Source organism: Garra rufa, chromosome 5 (assembly GCF_049309525.1).
Source record: "Garra rufa chromosome 5, GarRuf1.0, whole genome shotgun sequence".
Taxonomy (NCBI): domain Eukaryota; kingdom Metazoa; phylum Chordata; class Actinopteri; order Cypriniformes; family Cyprinidae; genus Garra; species Garra rufa.
In genome coordinates, this window is record NC_133365.1 from 51,504,811 (window position 1) to 51,522,580 (window position 17,770).

At 35.6% G+C, this 17,770-nt stretch overlaps 1 protein-coding gene across 2 annotated transcripts in view; it reads left to right on the top strand.

Moving 5' to 3' along the window:
* The window catches only part of LOC141335256 (uncharacterized), a 145,078-nt gene extending 127,956 nt beyond the window's left edge, over nt 1–17,122 (top strand). For both annotated transcript variants that reach the window (XM_073840661.1, XM_073840662.1), the window contains exon 4: nt 15,880–17,122. In XM_073840661.1, coding sequence (XP_073696762.1) covers nt 15,880–16,060 — 181 coding nt within the window. In that variant the 3' untranslated portion in view covers nt 16,061–17,122. The remainder of the gene's footprint in view (nt 1–15,879) is intronic.
* The last annotated feature ends 648 nt before the right edge of the window (nt 17,123–17,770 follow it).

Below are 17,770 nucleotides of genomic sequence, written 5' to 3' on the forward strand. Positions count from 1 at the left end.
ATTAGTGAATCATGTTGCATTATCACTTGAAATACTTTCCTCCCATAAATGTTGCATCTGAAAGAAAAACTCCTTTAAATGCATATGAAAAACGGTCAACCCCAAAAATATCTCTTTCATCACAAATATTTCAGTGTATGTCTTTAGTAAATCATGTAAGTAGTTTAACGTCAAAAGAGGGTTTGCTTTGCTGTTAGTAAATCTGATAGTGCTGCACTGTGCTATAAGACACAGAAATAAATAAATAAAGATGCATCTGCAAGAAAGGTTGTTCCTCTAAGGGCTTGTATTTAGTGTGGGCAGGGGCGTCCCCATGGGTGCACTTGGCATTTTCATGCTCTACGGATTTGCCTTTACTCAGCCGGGGGACACACACCTCTGTCCTCACATACACAGATACTCACACACACACGTTTACAACCTTGAAATCAAAAAGCCTTTTCAAGTGCAAATGAATGCTCCTTTCCATCAGATAAGAGTGACGTGAACAGATTTGCAGATTTCCATTTCAAAGCGGCAAACTTTGTCCCGATAAACAGCTCTCCGGCGTGATCGGAGAGTTTACAAATCAGCTCCGAAGGCCAGATAACCGGCCACCGATGCAAAACGGACATGACTCCAGCGAAAGCATCTGAGGGTTGAGCGGTTAAATGGAGGCTTTGCTTGCATTGCTTTAGCGTCACTGGAATCGGTCGAGTTGCTCAGGCTGATCAAACAGGGCCGAGCGAGTCGCAGTATCAGCAGAAAACTGTGTAAATCTTGTCCGCCAGGCACTTGTCCTCAATTCAGGCTGTGTTGTAAATACAATCGTAAATCTACAGATAAACGGGAGCGTTCGCTTACGCAGTTTACAGATTAGCATGAGAGATTACCACTAATCAGACGTTGTGGCTGTAACTCACACATGTAAACAATGCATTCATGCCAAGAAACCAAATGCAAATCCAAATGTTCATAATGCAAAGCCAATTTAGTATTTATAAACTGTAAAGCGCCTGCATTTATATCCTCTTAGAAATACATGCAGATATTATTTTTAAATAATGTCATGAACCAATGGCTAAAATTCTGAAGTGTGGAGTTTTGAAATGTTTTAACAGAAGTCTCTTCTGCTCACTGAAGCTGCATTTGATTAAAATACTGTGAATTATATTAATATTGTGAAATATTACTACAATTTACAATTACAATTTTCAGCATCATTACTTCAGTCTTCAGTGTTACATGATCCTTCAGAAATCATAATATGCTGATTTGCTGGTCAATTTGTCAGGATTGTGTCTTGTTCTGTTCTGTTTTCCTAGTGTTTTCCCCCTGTATTTCTTGTGTATTTAGTTTAGTCCTTGTTTCCCCCCTTTGGTTAGTATTAGTTTTGGTTCAGTCTTGCCCATATTTGTACTTCCCCTTGTTTGCTCGTTTGTAGCCACTCCCCTGTTTCTGTGTATTTAATGTCCTCAGTTCCACACTCTGCTTGTCCGTGATTAATGTTACGCTGTTTCTTTGTATCCTGGTTTTTGTTCAATGTTGTTTTGTTTTTCAATAAATATCCGTTTTACTTTTATTCCGGTTTCCACCAAGTTCATCTGGCTCATCTCCTCAGCATTAGCGTGACACAATTGTTATCAGTTGTCATTGGTGTTTAATTATTAATAATTGTTCTTATTATTATCAATGTTGAAAACATTTTGCTGCTTAATATTTTGTAAAAACTGAGACATTTTCAGGAATCTTTGATGGATAGCAGTGTTATTTTAGTATCATCGAGATACTATGATTTTTATTTATATTTTAAAACAGCTTTTATATTTTCTCTGTTTTTTTTTTTGTTTTTTTTTTTGTTTTAGCTATTTTGTTGTGTGGTTTTTGCCATTTTTAATGATATCTATATAGTTTTTATTTATTTGTATTGCCGTCTTAGTTTTAGTTATTTAAATACAAGATCAAGTTAAATTTAAAAGCCTAAATTAAGAGAAATGTTGCTTTGGCAACTAGCTGAAATGTTTGTTTTTTTTCTAACCTATTTCAATTATGTTATTTAAACTAACAAAAATGTTAACAGTTTGAATATTTATTTAAAATATTAATCTTTTGTAACATTATAAATGACTTTTCTGTCACTTTTGATCAATTTATTGAGTGCTTGTTGAAACAAAGTATATATCTTTTTATTTCTTAATTCTTACTTTTGAATGGTAATGTCATGAGAAAAAAATGGTCAGAAACTGTCAGAAGCTGATTTTAACATGAATAATAATGATAAAAATGTTTCTTGTTCAGCATATCATAATGATTTCTGAAGGATCATGTGACACTGAAGACTGGAGTAATGACTGAAACATACATATTAATTATATTAATGCAGTGCAGGATGCTGCAAAAATATTTAAAGTGGTATGTTAGTTTATATTATAAACAGCTGTACAGGAAAGAATGCTTTATAATGTTGAATATGCAGTGAATGTTTAATCCATAGATATATATGCATAGATACCGCATTGGACCGCTCCAAGCACATAGATGCGTCCGCCATATTGGAACGGTCCACTTGACGTCATTCACCATACTGTAGGTTCGCAGACCAATGGCTGTGCAGGACTGTGGCTTTTCGAATTTTCAGTGCTTACTATGAAATCTATGGGTGAATGACGTCAAGTAGACCGCAGTGAAATGGCGGATGGCTTACGTATAACGGCCCATAGAAACAGTCGCTAATGAGGCATCTACGTATATATATCTATGGTTTAATCCACCATATGCTGATATAAGCACAGAAGAGCTCACCGTATGTAAATCGTTATACATGTACAGTAAGTCATTCAGAAATCACACTTTATCCTTCATCCTTAAGCATAAGGCTGTTTTGAAATTCATGTTACGTTTTTAATATCTTTTCAATGCATATAGTATCTTCACATACAGTGACTTGTTTACATGAGATTTAGCAGCAGAAACACTCAGTGCTGATATCAGTAATTCAGCTCCACCTGCTATCAGACATACAGACACAAAGCTGGATCACAGTCCTGCGAAACGCACGTCTTATCAAGTGTGACTTTAAATGTAGACCCTGAGCCAAAAACACATTACCAAACACCAATGACTTGTACATTCATTTTATAAACTTGGTGCAACAGAGATGAAAACATGAATACATGAATTAAGCTTCCATCTTTGTTGCCACAGAAGTGCCTTTTTCTGTTCTAAAGAAGGAGGTGTCCCAATACTTTTGCCTATAGTGTATGTACAAGTCATTGGTGTTTGGCGATGAGACTTTGGCTCAAGGTCTGCATTTAAAGTCACACCAGAGGTGTTCAGCTGAGATTAGGACTTGGCTTTATGCAGACCAGTGAAGGTCTTCCACACTGACTGAATCAATCGTTTCTCTATGAACCTTGCCTTATACACAAATGCATTGTCATTTTAGAATAGACTCCTGTCCAAACTGCTATAAAATTAGAAGCACACAATTCCATAGAATATCATTACTTAAACATTAAGATTTGTACTCATGGAAATGACTAAAGTAGTCAAACCTTTTAATTGGAAGGGGTGTTCCAATACTTTTGGCAATATAGTGTATCTTGGTGAATATGAGCACAGTTTGAGATACTCATCTGAAAATCTACAGACGACTACGTAAAACAAACTTTGCTTTTTCCTTTGCGGTGTAAAGCATAATCATTGTGCATCACTAGTCTCAATAACACAACAACGATGCAGCTGAGTTATTGGTTGGCCTTGCAGAGGTGTCTTCCTAAACCGTAATTACGATGTCCAGTTTCTCTCACAGTCTGACAGTCTCACTCCACCCTTTCCAGTCTCACGTCCTGATCCACATTCCATCTTCCAGACATCAGCCAATTCTTTGAAGCTTCGCCTGGTTTAGCCGAATCACATCCACACTCCATTGGGCTCCAGGAGAGACTTTCATTATCTGCTCATCTTCTCAGAATTCTCATCCTATCGTTATTTGTAACCCTCCGTTTGCACTCTTACTTTTCTTGGATTCGCTCATTGTTTGTGTTCAGAATAGATTGCGTACTGTATAGTATGTAGGAGCAGTCATATTGTAATATAACTGAGATACTATTGTAGCTTTTAAATACTTAATTAGCTTTTAATTTTATATGTAGCACTTTTATTTTAAGTTTTAGTCATTTTGTTTTGTGTTTTTTTTTGTGTGTATATGTTTTTTTTTTAATATTATTATTTCTAGTTTTTTTGTAATTAAATAATAGTGACGATTAAATAAATATTTAAAAAAGAGTATATAAAGTACATTTAGTACAGCAAGTTAAACTACATGAAAATGAGAATTGCTGCCGTGGCAATAAAAAATTATTTTATTATTATTATTTTAATATTATTATTAAAAAAAAATTGTATACTATGCATTATAATGCCTTTTATTTACTAATAGTAAATTAAATCCATTTGGAATAAAAAAATATATTATTTAAAATATTTAATTTAACAACATTTATTATTAAATAAATATAATAATAAATATTATTGTTGTTTTTAAATATTATTAAGATTTATTATTTTTAATTAATTAATATTTTTATTTAGTAATATTTCGTTTTATTAATAATGTTTAATGTAATATTCAAAACAAATTTTGTTTTTGTTTTTGCTAATGAACTCTAATTAAAAAAATTTAAATATATTAAATCTGTTCAAAATATACATTACATTTAGTAGGTAATTTGTCTATCCCATGCATATATTGGTCAATGACGAAAAATATGCACTTTATTTATGCATATTTACAACAACAACAACAACAAAAAATCTAATTTTGACATGTTAAAAGACAAATTACTTTCACTCCAAATACTAATTAGTTGTAATTCTACATTTTTAAAAATTTGCCACTATTATAGGTTTTGCCCATTTGTCAGTAAGAATTTTTTACTCATTTAAAACACAGTAAAAATGTTATATGCGCCCTTATTCTTTTATATATTTTAACATGCAATATGATATATTAATATAATATGTTAAGCATGTTGTTTGAATTTTTACATAAATATTGAGGTACACTAAATGACAATGTAACATTATTTCAAACAAATTGTGACATTTTATTCTCCAAAAACTTTGGAGAAAAGCAGACACTTTACTTAAATGTAATGTGCTTTCTATGGACATAAAATCACTTTTGTAAATTTCTTAACGTCTGTGACCCATATGCGTATTACATTTCTAGTTGGAGGTTTATACTAAAAAAGATAAACATCTAAATGACCTGGTTTTATTCAAGTCAAAATATTATGCAACATCAACCTAAATGTATGAATTTATGCACCAACAAAACACATTTTATAGATTTTATAAGTTCAAGTAGCTCAAGGTAACATTTACACTTTTTACAGTGCATGCAACTGTGCCATTCAAAACATCCCCATGGTTTTCATTTAGCTTTGGGTTACTTTTTGACATCTGCGATCTTTCTACTGCATTTGATGTACACTGCACAAGTCAATCCTGACACATGACGTCTATATTTGACAGGCTGACATGATGGTGACATAATACTAAATGCACTTGTAATGTCTGTGCCGAGGAATTTAGACGTCAATCACCCCATACGACACCATCAGCTCATAAATATGCAGGGAAGTTATTTAACGCCCTTCAGGACTGCTAATGTCTTTACAGGCTTCCATTCCATGAATTCCAGTTATAGAGATGCTTTATTCCCAGAGTAGCTGTGAGCTTCTCCCACTGATGGTTACGATGCACTAAATTAGGACAAATCTCGTTAATGCTTCTTTACCAAATTCAGCCCACCCATATTAGCCCTATCTTCCCCATGGGTACGACTCCAACCCACACAGAATCACATCATTTTGTTGCATAGCTGAAAAAGACACCCTCTTCTTAAAAAGCTTAAAATAGTAGCTCTGTATCCGGAGCCGCACTTACAAGAGTGTCGTCGTGTTTGGGGCGAGATGGTGTGAATGAAAGACATTAGTGAGGGAAAGGGGTAGAAGAAGTAATATCGAGTTCAGACGCTAGTCCATCCATTCTCAGGACTAGAAGCCAGGTAATTAGGACTGCTGGGAGGGACAGAGCACTACTCTCCTTCTCAGCAGGTCTTTTTTCTTCTGAAATGATTTATCTGGAAGGAGAAAATGCTGGAAGCACTAGTGGGTGGAACTATGCTGGGTTTGATTCTCTGGACCTGGAGATTCATGCATACAACTTCACTTTGTTGCCATGCAGAGCAAAAGTTTGTGCAGAAATGGGAGAATATATGCATATGGATGAAAAGTACTAATATCAATACCAGATTGATTGAGAATACTTTATTCTCGTAGTATTTCGACTTTATTCTCGTAGTATTTCGACTTTATTCTTGTAGTATTTCGACTTTATTCTCGTAGTATTTCGACTTTATTCTCGTAGTATTTCGACTTTATTCTCGTAGTATTTCGACTTTATTCTCGTAGTATTTCAACTTTATTCTTGTAGTAATTCCACTTTATTCTTGTAGTAATTCCACTTTATTCTCGTAGTATTTCGACTTTATTCTCGTAGTATTTCAACTTTATTCTCGAAGTACTTCGACTTTATTCTCGTAGTATTTCCACTGTATTCTCCTAGTATTTCCACTTTTTTTCTCATAGTATTTCGACTGTATTCTAGTATTATTTTCACTTTATTCTCGTAGTATTTCGACTTTATTCTTGTAGTAATTCCACTTTATTCTCGTAGTATTTCGACTTTATTCTCGTAGTATTTCAACTTTATTCTCCAAGTATTTTGACTTTATTCTCATAGTATTTCGACTTTATTCTCGTAGTATTTCAACTTTATTCTCCAAGTATTTTGACTTTATTCTCATAGTATTTCGACTTTATTCTCGTAGTACTTCGACTTTATTCTCGTAGTATTTCCACTGTATTCTCCTAGTATTTCCACTTTTTTTCTCATAGTATTTCGACTGTATTCTAGTATTATTTCCACTTAATTCTCGTAGTATTTCGACTTTATTTTCGTAGTATTTCAACTTTATTCTCCAAGTATTTTGACTTATTTTCGTAGTATTTCAACTTTATTCTTGTAGTTTTTCGACTTTATTCTCCTAGTATTTCGACTTTTTTAAAAAAATATTATTTCGACTTTATTCTCGTATTATTTTCACTTTATTCTCGTAGTATTTCGACGTTATTCTTGTAGTATTTGACTGTATTCTCGTATTATTTTCACTTTATTCTCGTAGCATTTCGACTTTATTCTCCTAGTATTTCCACTGCATTCTTCTAGTATTTCGACTTTTTTCTCATAGTATTTAGACTATTCTTGCATTGTTTTCACTTTATTCTCCTAGTATTTCTAATGTATTTTCCAAGTATGTTGACTTTTTTTCTCATAGTATTTGGACTGTATTCTCGTATTAATTTCACTCTATTCTCATAGTATTTCGACTTTATTCTTGTAGTATTTCCCCTGTATTCTAGTATTTCCACTGTATTCTCCTAGTATGTCGACTTTTTTCTCATAGTATTTCCACTTTATTCTCGTAGTATTTCGACTTTTTTTTTTATAGTATTTCGACTTAATTCTACTAGTATTTCCACTGTATTCCCCTAGTATTTCAACTTTTTTTCTCATAGTATTTCGACTTTATTCTTCTATTATTTTCACTTTATTCTCATAGTATTTTGACGTTATTCTCGTAGTATTTGACTGTATTCTCGTATTATTTTCACTTTATTCTCGTAGTATTTCGACGTTATTCTCGTAGTATTTGACTGTATTCTCGTATTATTTTCACTTTATTCTCGTAGTATTTCGACTTTATTCTCCTAGTATTTCGACTTTTTTCTCATAGTATTTAGACTATTCTTGCATTGTTTTCACTTTATTCTCGTAGTATTTCGACTTTATTCTCCTAGTATTTCTACTGTATTTTCCAAGTATGTTGACTTTTTTTCTCATAGTATTTGGACTGTATTCTCGTATTAATTTCACTCTATTCTCGTAGTATTTTGACTTTATTCTTGTAGTATTTCCCCCGTATTCTCCTAGTATTTCCACTGTATTCTCCTAGTATTTCCACTGTATTCTCCTAGTATTTCCACTGTATTCTCCTAGTATTTCCACTGTATTCTCCTAGTATTTTTACTTTTTTTCTCGTAGTATTCCGACAGTATTGTCATATTATTTTCACTTTATTCTTGTAGTATTTCCACTTTATTCTCGTAGTATTTCAACTTTATTCTCGTAGTATTTTGACTTTTTTTCTCATAGTATTTAGACTGTAATCTCCTAGTATTTCAACATTTTTCTCGTAGTATTCAGACTGTAGTCTCGTATTATTTTAAATTTATTCTCGTACTATTTTCACTGTTTTCTCATTGTATTTTGACATTTTTCTCGTAGTTCTGAGAGTGTTACCCGTTAGCTGGAATTTTTCTGTAATTCATTGCACAACTGTGAAAGAAACTGCAAATGATTGTATTATCTGTGACATGTTTTGCACATTCAGCTAAAGAGCCCAATTTCTCAAAATGAAATTAAGTAACCATCAGATTTATAGAACATAAACTGCTATTTATTTGCATATGGCAGACAAACATAAACCACTTCACTAGCACAATTAAGAAAGATGAACTGCACATTCTATAAATCTCCTTAAATTCAAACTAGTCTCAGTGCAACAAAATGCAGAACAAGTTAGGGCTGTACCATTCATCAATTACATAATCATGGTTACAGCTTCTGTGATTAATTATTAAGTGTTGATTAGATGTACCCCTGTTTCTATGTACGGTTTTTATTGTAACCAATCACAGACGCGTCTATTGTGCTCACGCATACAATACTAAATCACAGGTGTTTAAATCAGTCTTAAAGTCTATCAGTAATCACAACAAGTACTAATCAGCGAGTTTTAAGCAGTCTGGTGTTTTCTGTTCATAAATGCTGCAGAACATCACCTGAGACTCAAAAGGAAGCTTTAAAATGAAAGCAGAAAGCAGTGTTTGGAGTTGTTTTGGAAGGCATTAATGCATTAGAATATTACCAAATATAAATAGTACAACCATTAAGCTTCTACAGTACTTGTTTCTGTCATTCTCTTGCTCTGTCCGATTGCTGTAAACATCCCATTTCTGAGTGGTACCCAAGTCACCTCTCATATAAAAATTGAGGACCAAATTCATTCCATCCACATGGTGAAATGAAAGTGCTCTCTGTGCATGAAAGCAAACTCATGCAGTCAATTTTATTAGTAAAACCAGCGACAACCGTAGTTGTAGAATTGGCTTTTGAATATGACAGATGAATTTAGTGCTTTTTGAAGTGTCCCTAACCAAGAAAATGCTGATAAAATGTGAACAGGACAGCTGGAGATTTGATCATGGAACCAGAAAAATATGTTAAGAATAAAATAAGATTTTGACATATTGTGTATGTCTGACTGTGCTTGTACTGTATTGAAACGATATATTGCTACATTCGATTTCTTTGATTTCTTAAAGGAACATTGTATCCTATTTTGAGAGATAAAAGATCTGTTCTAAAATATCTGCTTTTTGTTTTGATGTATTGCAGTCCTACAAAATGAAATGGCATGTACACATTGCCCCAAAACATCCCAGAAGGCCTTTCAAAAGAACAAAAGGACTGCACTCAGTGCTCTCAAACTCTACAGACAAACAACATTTTGGCCATTCGTCAGGTAGTCAAAAACATTACAATTTGAAAGCCCTCAAATACCTGAGTTGGCGTGGAAAACAAACAAGACTACAATTAACCAGTGGAGACACAGGACTTTCCGATAAACACATTGAACAATATTAATGCTTTGTGTGTGTGTTGTCATCTTGATATTACATTGAACAGTCCAATTTTATTTATTTTTTTATTTTATTTATTTATTTATTTTACAGTGCAATATGAATCTTTTAGTTTTTTTTTTTTTTTGGTGTTGAACTTAGAAATTTCTAGTTAATTGAACAAACAATTACAAGAAACAGCAAATAAACTAAATGTCAAATCTTTGAGTAGAAAGATTGAAATTGTGTTTTCTTTTTCAACTAGTTTTAGTGCTAAATGAGTCTTTTCGCATTTTTAAACTAGTGAAACTAGTGATTATGTAGCAGTTTTCTAGTTTGTCACTTTTGGCTAAACCACAAGAGTGTGCAAGCATTTTGAAGTCATTTGTTTCTTATAAATCCTGATGTGTGTAGCAGAATGTTTTGTGTGAACACAACATCTACGCATACAGCCTTTGGTCTTTAAGCTGATGCAGAGAGACTGACTGCAAGGTAAGAGGCTGGAAGAGGGATTTTTTTGAAGAGGTTTAAAAGTGGTATTGTTACAGAAAGCACATAGTGTTCCCTGTCTGTCTGACATTGGTGTCCTCTGGGGAAATTCGCAGGCGAAGTGTGTGAGTGCATTGACACGGGAACTAAGGTAGCACTCGACGAAGGTAATTCTCTCTGCCTGCAATAAATTGAGTGCATATAAATATATATAAGAGGAACAATGATCTCATTAGTCACATTTAGCATGAAGAGTTATGGCCGTGTTGTTCAGCAGCACTCCATCCGTACTCTGGGAAAGCTGCTTCGTGTCCACATCAGCGTTTGCCAGCTATCTGGGCCAGTGCATCATCAGCAACAATCCCAGCTGTCAGCTCTGAGCTGCCGACAAAATGTCAACGCCAAACCTTCATATGCATTTATTTGCGCCTTTATTTTTCCCGCAGGCTGTAGCTAATTTGATGTCTTCTGTTGAGGGCTTTTTCCCTTACATGTCTAAAGGAATAGGATAGTTCATACACACACACACACACACACACACACACACACACATATGCACACAAAACTATTCTGTGATCATATACCCTCATGTTTTACATTTTAAAGAATCTCAAAGTTTTTCTTTTAAACATAATGAAAGCAAACTTCTGAAACTCCCAGAGAGTGATTTTCACAGCACAACTGTTTCCAACACTGATATAAATCAGCATATTATATGATTTCTGAAGGATCATGTGACACTTAAGACTGGCATAATGATGCTGAAAATTCAGCTTTGAATCACAGGAATAAATTATATTTTAAAGTATATTAAAATTAAAAACTGTTATTTCAAATTGTAAAAATATCTGTGCACAATATTACTGTTTTTTTCTGTATTTTTAATCAAATAAACGCAACCTTGATGTGCATAAAAGTACAACAGTGTATATATACTCTTAAAAATAAAAATAAAGCATCAATTTACTTATAGATAATGAATCAGGTGACTTGCATGCCATGTGTACATTAACTGACACCAGAGAACATGCAAATCTGTTGTTAAATTATTAAAATATTAACTTAAAATCTCAGGGGGTATGTAAATATTTTATGTCTAAGTTTTAGCTAACAAAAAAGTTTGGGAATCCCTGTCTTCAGAGACGTGCAGAGACCTTTGGAGGGGCAGGTGCTGAAATTTAAAAAGGGACACATGGAACACAACTTTAACTTTACGACGACAACTTTCATAATAATAGATTGTATTATTACAACCCAAATTTATAAAGGATGTAGCATGGAATTGCATCATACAATAACATTTTCCCTATCTGAATTCAACAGGCAAGGACAATGCAAAGCAATATTAGCCTATGCTTCACCTGATATGGGTATGTTGTACAGTTGCTTTTTAAGGAGTTGCTGTGTGTGTGTGTGTGTGTGTGTGTGTGTGTGTGTGTGTGTGTGTGTGTGTGTGTGTGTGTGTGTGTGTGTGTGTGTGTGTGTGTGTACCTGGTATTCATCACGTTATGGGGACCAAATGTCCCCACAAGGATAGGAATACCAGTAAATTTTGACCTTGTGGGGACATTTCTCAGGTCCCCATGAGGAAACAGGCTTATAAATCATGCACAATGAGTTTTTTTGAGGAAGTAAAAGTTTGCACAATCTCCTGTGAGGGCTAGGTTTAGGCGTAGGGTAGGGTTAGGGCGATAGAAAATACGGTTTGTACAGTATAAAAACCATTACGCCTATGGAATGTCCCCATAAAACATGTAAACCAGTGTGTGTGTGTGTGTGTGTGTGTGTGTGTGTGTGTGTGTGTGTGTGTGTGTATGTGTGTGTGTGTGTGTGTGTGTGTGTGTGTGTGTGTGTGTGTGTGTGTGTGTGTGTGTGTGTGTGTGTGTGTGTGTGTGTGTGTGTCACAGAGCAAAAACTAACCAGCAGCAAGTGGAATGCTTGGGTTGTGCAGCTCACAACAGCAACTTTCTGTTGGCCATGTCCCTATAGATTTCAATCACGTCACTGTGATTGATTGGACCATCCTTCTCTATTGCCAATAATAGGAGATCTATCAAACTCTCCTCTGAGCAAAGGCTGCGCAGTTTGGTTTTCACCAGTTTTAGTTTGGAGAAGGAGCGTTCCACAGTTGCTGTAGACACTGGAAGTGTGCCAAAGGTCTTCAGCAGCTCAGTCATGTTGGGAAAAATCAGATGTGCATCGTTTTCTTTCACTACTGAAAGAATGGATGCCACATTTATTGGTGGTAGGGCATGGGTATGAAGAATAAAAAACTTTAGGTTCTGTCACCAATTTCTCTCTCTCCTCAATGTCATAGAACTCACAGAGTTTATTTACAGCTTGGAGTGCTTCTGTTGAGATGCTTGCTGCTTTCCAGTTCTCCGGAACTGTCAGTTGATGGAAGGCATTCAAGATTTTCCATGTGGAATTATCTCCTCCTTTAAAGCGCCGTTTAAGCTCCTGTGTCATGGTGTCCACAAAAGTGTAGTACACTTTAACTCTGTAATAATCTTGCAGGGCTGCAAAAGCATGGTCACTTGTAGCTGCTGTGGCAACAAACTTCAACTTTGCTGGCACTTTTCTCCACCTGGCTTGTCCTGGAACCTCAGATGGGGGGTCCAGGCCTGCTGATGCAGCTTTCTCTGTGGCCTGTTCATACAGCTTCTTGAACTCTTCCTCTGTTCTGATAAGGGCCAGCCTCTGCAAAACCCCATCAACAATCTTATATGCTGCAGCCAAGTCTATATCTTTCTTCTGCAATGCATCAGATGCAGTTGCAGTCACCTGGAAGATTGGACAGGTCATCTCCAGACACAGGACAAATTCAAAGCTGATGCTTTTGAGAAGGATCATTGCATCACCTGCTGAAGAGTCTGGAGGATCCAACTCTGACACGCCAACTCTGGAGTGTCATTTCCTCAAGAAACTCCATAACAGCAGGGAGGACCTTTCTTAAAGTGTTAAGGGCAGTTTCTCTGCAGGCCCACCGTGGGTCTGACAACTTCTGCAGCTCCCGTGGACGCTGATCAGGGCACATCCTCTTCTGCATGTCAATAAATGCAGAGTGTCGTTTGGATGAGTTGGCAACAAAACAGTAAAGGTTTTCAACCAAGTTAAAAAAATTGACAAAACACATGTTGGACTTTGCACACTCCACCAACACCAGATTAAGACAATGTGCCTGACAGTGCACATACAAGGCCTTTGGATTTCTTCTTTGGATTCTTGACTGAAGTCCCTGAAAGCACCCACTCATGTTTGCAGCCCCATCATAACCTTGACCCCTGATGTTGTCTATTTTCAGGTCATTTTCTTCCAGAAGAGCCATCACTACCTTTTCAAGAGCCTCTCCACTTGTTGACTGCACGTTACACACCTGAAGGAACCGCTCTTTGATTTCCATGTTGTATATGTACATGATTACAAATGAAACCTGTTCAGTGTGTGAAACATCTGTGGTTTCATCTACCAGTATGGAAAAGATTTCACTCTCTTGGATTTCTGTGTGGATGACACGTTTTACTGAAGTGGCCAAAGCTTTGATGATATCATTCTGGCTTCTGTTTGAGAGGAGCGAAACAAGAGGTCTTTTCCCAGGTTTCTGCTGTTCTTTTATGGCATTGAGGTGTAATTTAATTACACTGTCATACTTACTGAACAACTCAAGCAACTCCAAGAAATTTCCTCGATTTTGGCTTGACAAGGTCTCATCATCTCCCCTGAAAGGCAAACCCTGTCTTGCCAGGTAAAGAGTGATGGCTATCAAACGAGACAAAATTTCTCTGTTCCTCTCTCTCTCTTTAGCATTTGCTGCTTGTGTCTGATGGTCACCCACTTCAAAAGCAGCCTCCAGTGATTTTTTCTTAAAGGTGTTCCACCTGATCATACCACACATGTGAGACTCTGAGGCATTGTGCTCTTTAATCCTTTCGAAAGCCTTTCTCCACCGAGTAAACCCTTCAGTTTTCCAGGTTTTGCGGCTTGAGTACTTTTCGTCATTTACAAAAAGGCGGCAGCTAAAACAAAACATGGCATCAGCACTTGGAGAATATTCTAAATAAGGGTTATTTTCATACCACTTCTTTTGAAATGACCGCCCCTCTTCCTTCTTTGGGTATGATGACAGTACTGGTTGATAGGGTCCAATATTGGCACACATTTGAACATAGGCATTGTCATATTTTATTTGAAATTGCTCTACATGGGCAGGGTCAGTTGGGTGTGTTTGTCCAAGTAGGTTTGGGAGTGGCCTCTCACTGGCTTCAGTCCTCATCTCCTGACTAGCTGTTTCCTCTATGTTCTCTATGGGCTGTAACTCCATCTCTGCCTCTTTTTCTTCAGCCTCTGTCTCCTGACTTGCTCTATCCTCTACACTCTCTCTGGCCTGTGACTCACTGTCTGCCTCTTTTTCAACATCTGTCTCCCTCTGGCTTGCAGTTTCTATCAATCTTCCTTTTTTTAGTGGCACAATATCTTCCTCTTTCTCTCCTTCCACGTCCTCACCTGACCTATCACTCTCCTCTTGCTGTACATCTGAGATCAAGGCACAATTTTGCTGTTACATTAATCTGGTATTTCATTAAACCATACTTGACACCAATGTTATTATAGTTAACTAAAACTAAACTAAAAACTGAAACTAGGTGTGATAAAACATTTTAGTTAACTGATATAAAAAATAAAACTAAAGTTTAGAAAAAAACAACGAAAACTAACTGAAAGGATATTGTGTCCTTATGAAACTAACTAAAATAAAATAAAAATATATACAAAATGTCTATACTTTTAGCCTTTGTCATTGTGGTCAAATTTGTCAACACAACAAGCGTGAGGAGGCAGTGGTGCGTGTGTTTATTTAGACTGGGACGTCGACATGACTGTAAGTCTGTACTGTACTTGTTCTGAAATTTTTAAATCTTTCTCATGAAAAATACCCCGTTTTATAATAAAAAGCTAAAACCAATACTGAAATTAATAAAAACTAAAAAAAAAAAAAAAACATTTTAAACAATAAAAACTTAACTGAAACAAGTAAATCCACTCTGGAAACTAACTGAAACTAAACTGTATTAAAAACAAAAGTTAAAAACTAAATAAAAATAAAAACTAATGGAAGAATACAAAACTATGATAACTCTGGACATTTTGGATACTAATTACTAACGGGCATATACATGTCGCGCTGTTACATAGCATTGTTGTTGTTGTAAGGCACTTGACGAAGTGAAATTTCACTTTGACAGAAGGGCACTTTGGGAATCTGAGCAAAAGTACCCCCCCCCCCCTCCCCCTCTGCACGTGCCTGCCTGTCTTAGGGCAAGATTTACTAACAACTTGTGCTAGTGCACAGCCATTTTTAGCATTGAAAAACTACTACTAATTTACTTAAGATGTGCTGTGAAAAATGAGTGCTAAAAAGCATGGACACAGTCATTTTTGCATTTGGAGGAGTTTTAATTTCAGACGCAATATTTATGGGTGGAGAGTACTTTTCAAAATCCTTCACCCGAGATTAAAAATTGTAATGCATTCTCAAAGAACATCATTGTATGATGCATTTTTTGCCACAATAATAGCTGTAAACTTCTTTCTCTTTCAGTGTGGAGCATGACTTCCGGCTTCAGGAGGGTCAGGTGACGCGAGCGTGGAAGGTCCCGGAGCAGCAGGAGTCGGAGCAGAGCTCTCCTCAGCTGGTCTTTCCTCCTCCGCGCCAGCAGGACTCTCCACAGGCCCTCCAGACGGTCAAGAAGAGCCGCAGGAAGTGCTTCTGGTTCCTGTGAACTCTTTGATAGCAGGACGTGACATCATTAGTCAACAAAGACGGTTTTCCAAACCAACTTTAAGCCTCTTCTCTTCCGGTCCACTTCATCACTTTTACAAGGAGCCTTTATTTATTGCCTTTTTTTTTTTTTTTTTTTTAAAGCATCTTCTGTAATTTTCACACAAGGCGGATTTTTAAATCAAGATTAATGGATTTACAGGCTGCTTTGATATTTCAGATTTATAGTCCATGGAAAGAATTAAAAAAATACCTTCCATCACAAATTGTCCTTTAAATAATAACTCACCCAAAATCAAAAGTCGTTATGTCTTATTTTCATTTATCTGTTCCTTGAAAGTGCCATAAGTGATTTCTTATGGATTTACAAGTTGAGTGTTTCTGATTGTTGACCAATCAGAAACGCTCTCGAGCTGTCGATCATTTTAAGTGTTTGTTTTTGTCTTTGGAAAAGAGAAGCCTACATCTGTTTATTCTGCTTTGATTTTTCAGATTTATAGTTCATGGTCTCAAAAATTGAGAACAAAGGGTGGAGAAGGGGCTTTTGTGTGGGTTCATGTACCCTTACTACCTGAAAAGGGATGAACTTCACAGCAGACAGTGATTGATACACAGTGACAGCAGGAGATGGGACATTAAGGACACATTAAAGAGAAAGAGATAAAAGAGGAATTACAGGTAAGAAATGGAAGCAAGATTACTGATTCATCACTTTGGAGCAATGAGGGTCAAAACACCAGCTTTTATACTATGAAAACCTTTCAACGAATCAATTATTCCACACGCTTAACGCTTTTATGTAGATGATCTAACAACTATACACGCACGGTGATATTTAAGGCGGAGAAATTGAGGAGAAAGTGAATTTAAGGAGAGTGTCATTTCATTCTTTGTGAATGCTTAATTTCAGAATCCATTAAAAGCTCTATAAAATATTTTACTACACAAAAACTGTGTCAGGTGCTGTTTATTTGTCTTGATTATGGAGTATGCGATCAGAGATGGATGCTTGCATTAACATTTTGCAACATCATACCGACTAATGCACAACACTCTGAATCTGAAGTGGGGAATTTTATATTCTAAAGGTGTGAAATAAAACAAAACTAAAATAATCAAATTTGTTGTGTTTATACTGCTTGTAAAGTTTATATTTATGAATTTTGTTTAATGTCTGTAAACATATCCACTCAGATTTGTGATCACTATTTCTGTTAACCCAGCTAACTCACAATTTTTTTTATATCCACCTGGAACAGTGCTTTACATTTCCGGTCTCTGCCATTTCTAGTCAAATTAAAATATTTTCCCATAATACAATGTTAAAGCTGTGCACAGTTTTTATATTTAGTTATATTGAAAAAGTTTTAATTAAGTCAAGCTTTTTACCCCGTTTTAACACGGATTTCTAGATTTCTATGGTGCCCCCGAGTTTGAACTTCCAAAATGCAGCTTTAAACAATCCCAGCCGAGGAAGAAGGGTCTTATCTAGCAAAACGATCGGTTATTTTCTAAAAAAAATTACAATTTATATACTTTTTAACCTCAAATGCTCGTCTTGTCTAGCTCTGTGTGTACTTTGTGTAGAGATAAAAAAGTATATAAATTGTAAATGTTTTTAGAAAATAACCAATTGTTTCGTTAGATAAGACCATTCTTCCTTTTTGGCTTGGCTGGGATCATTTAGAGCCCTTTGAACTGCATTTTGTAG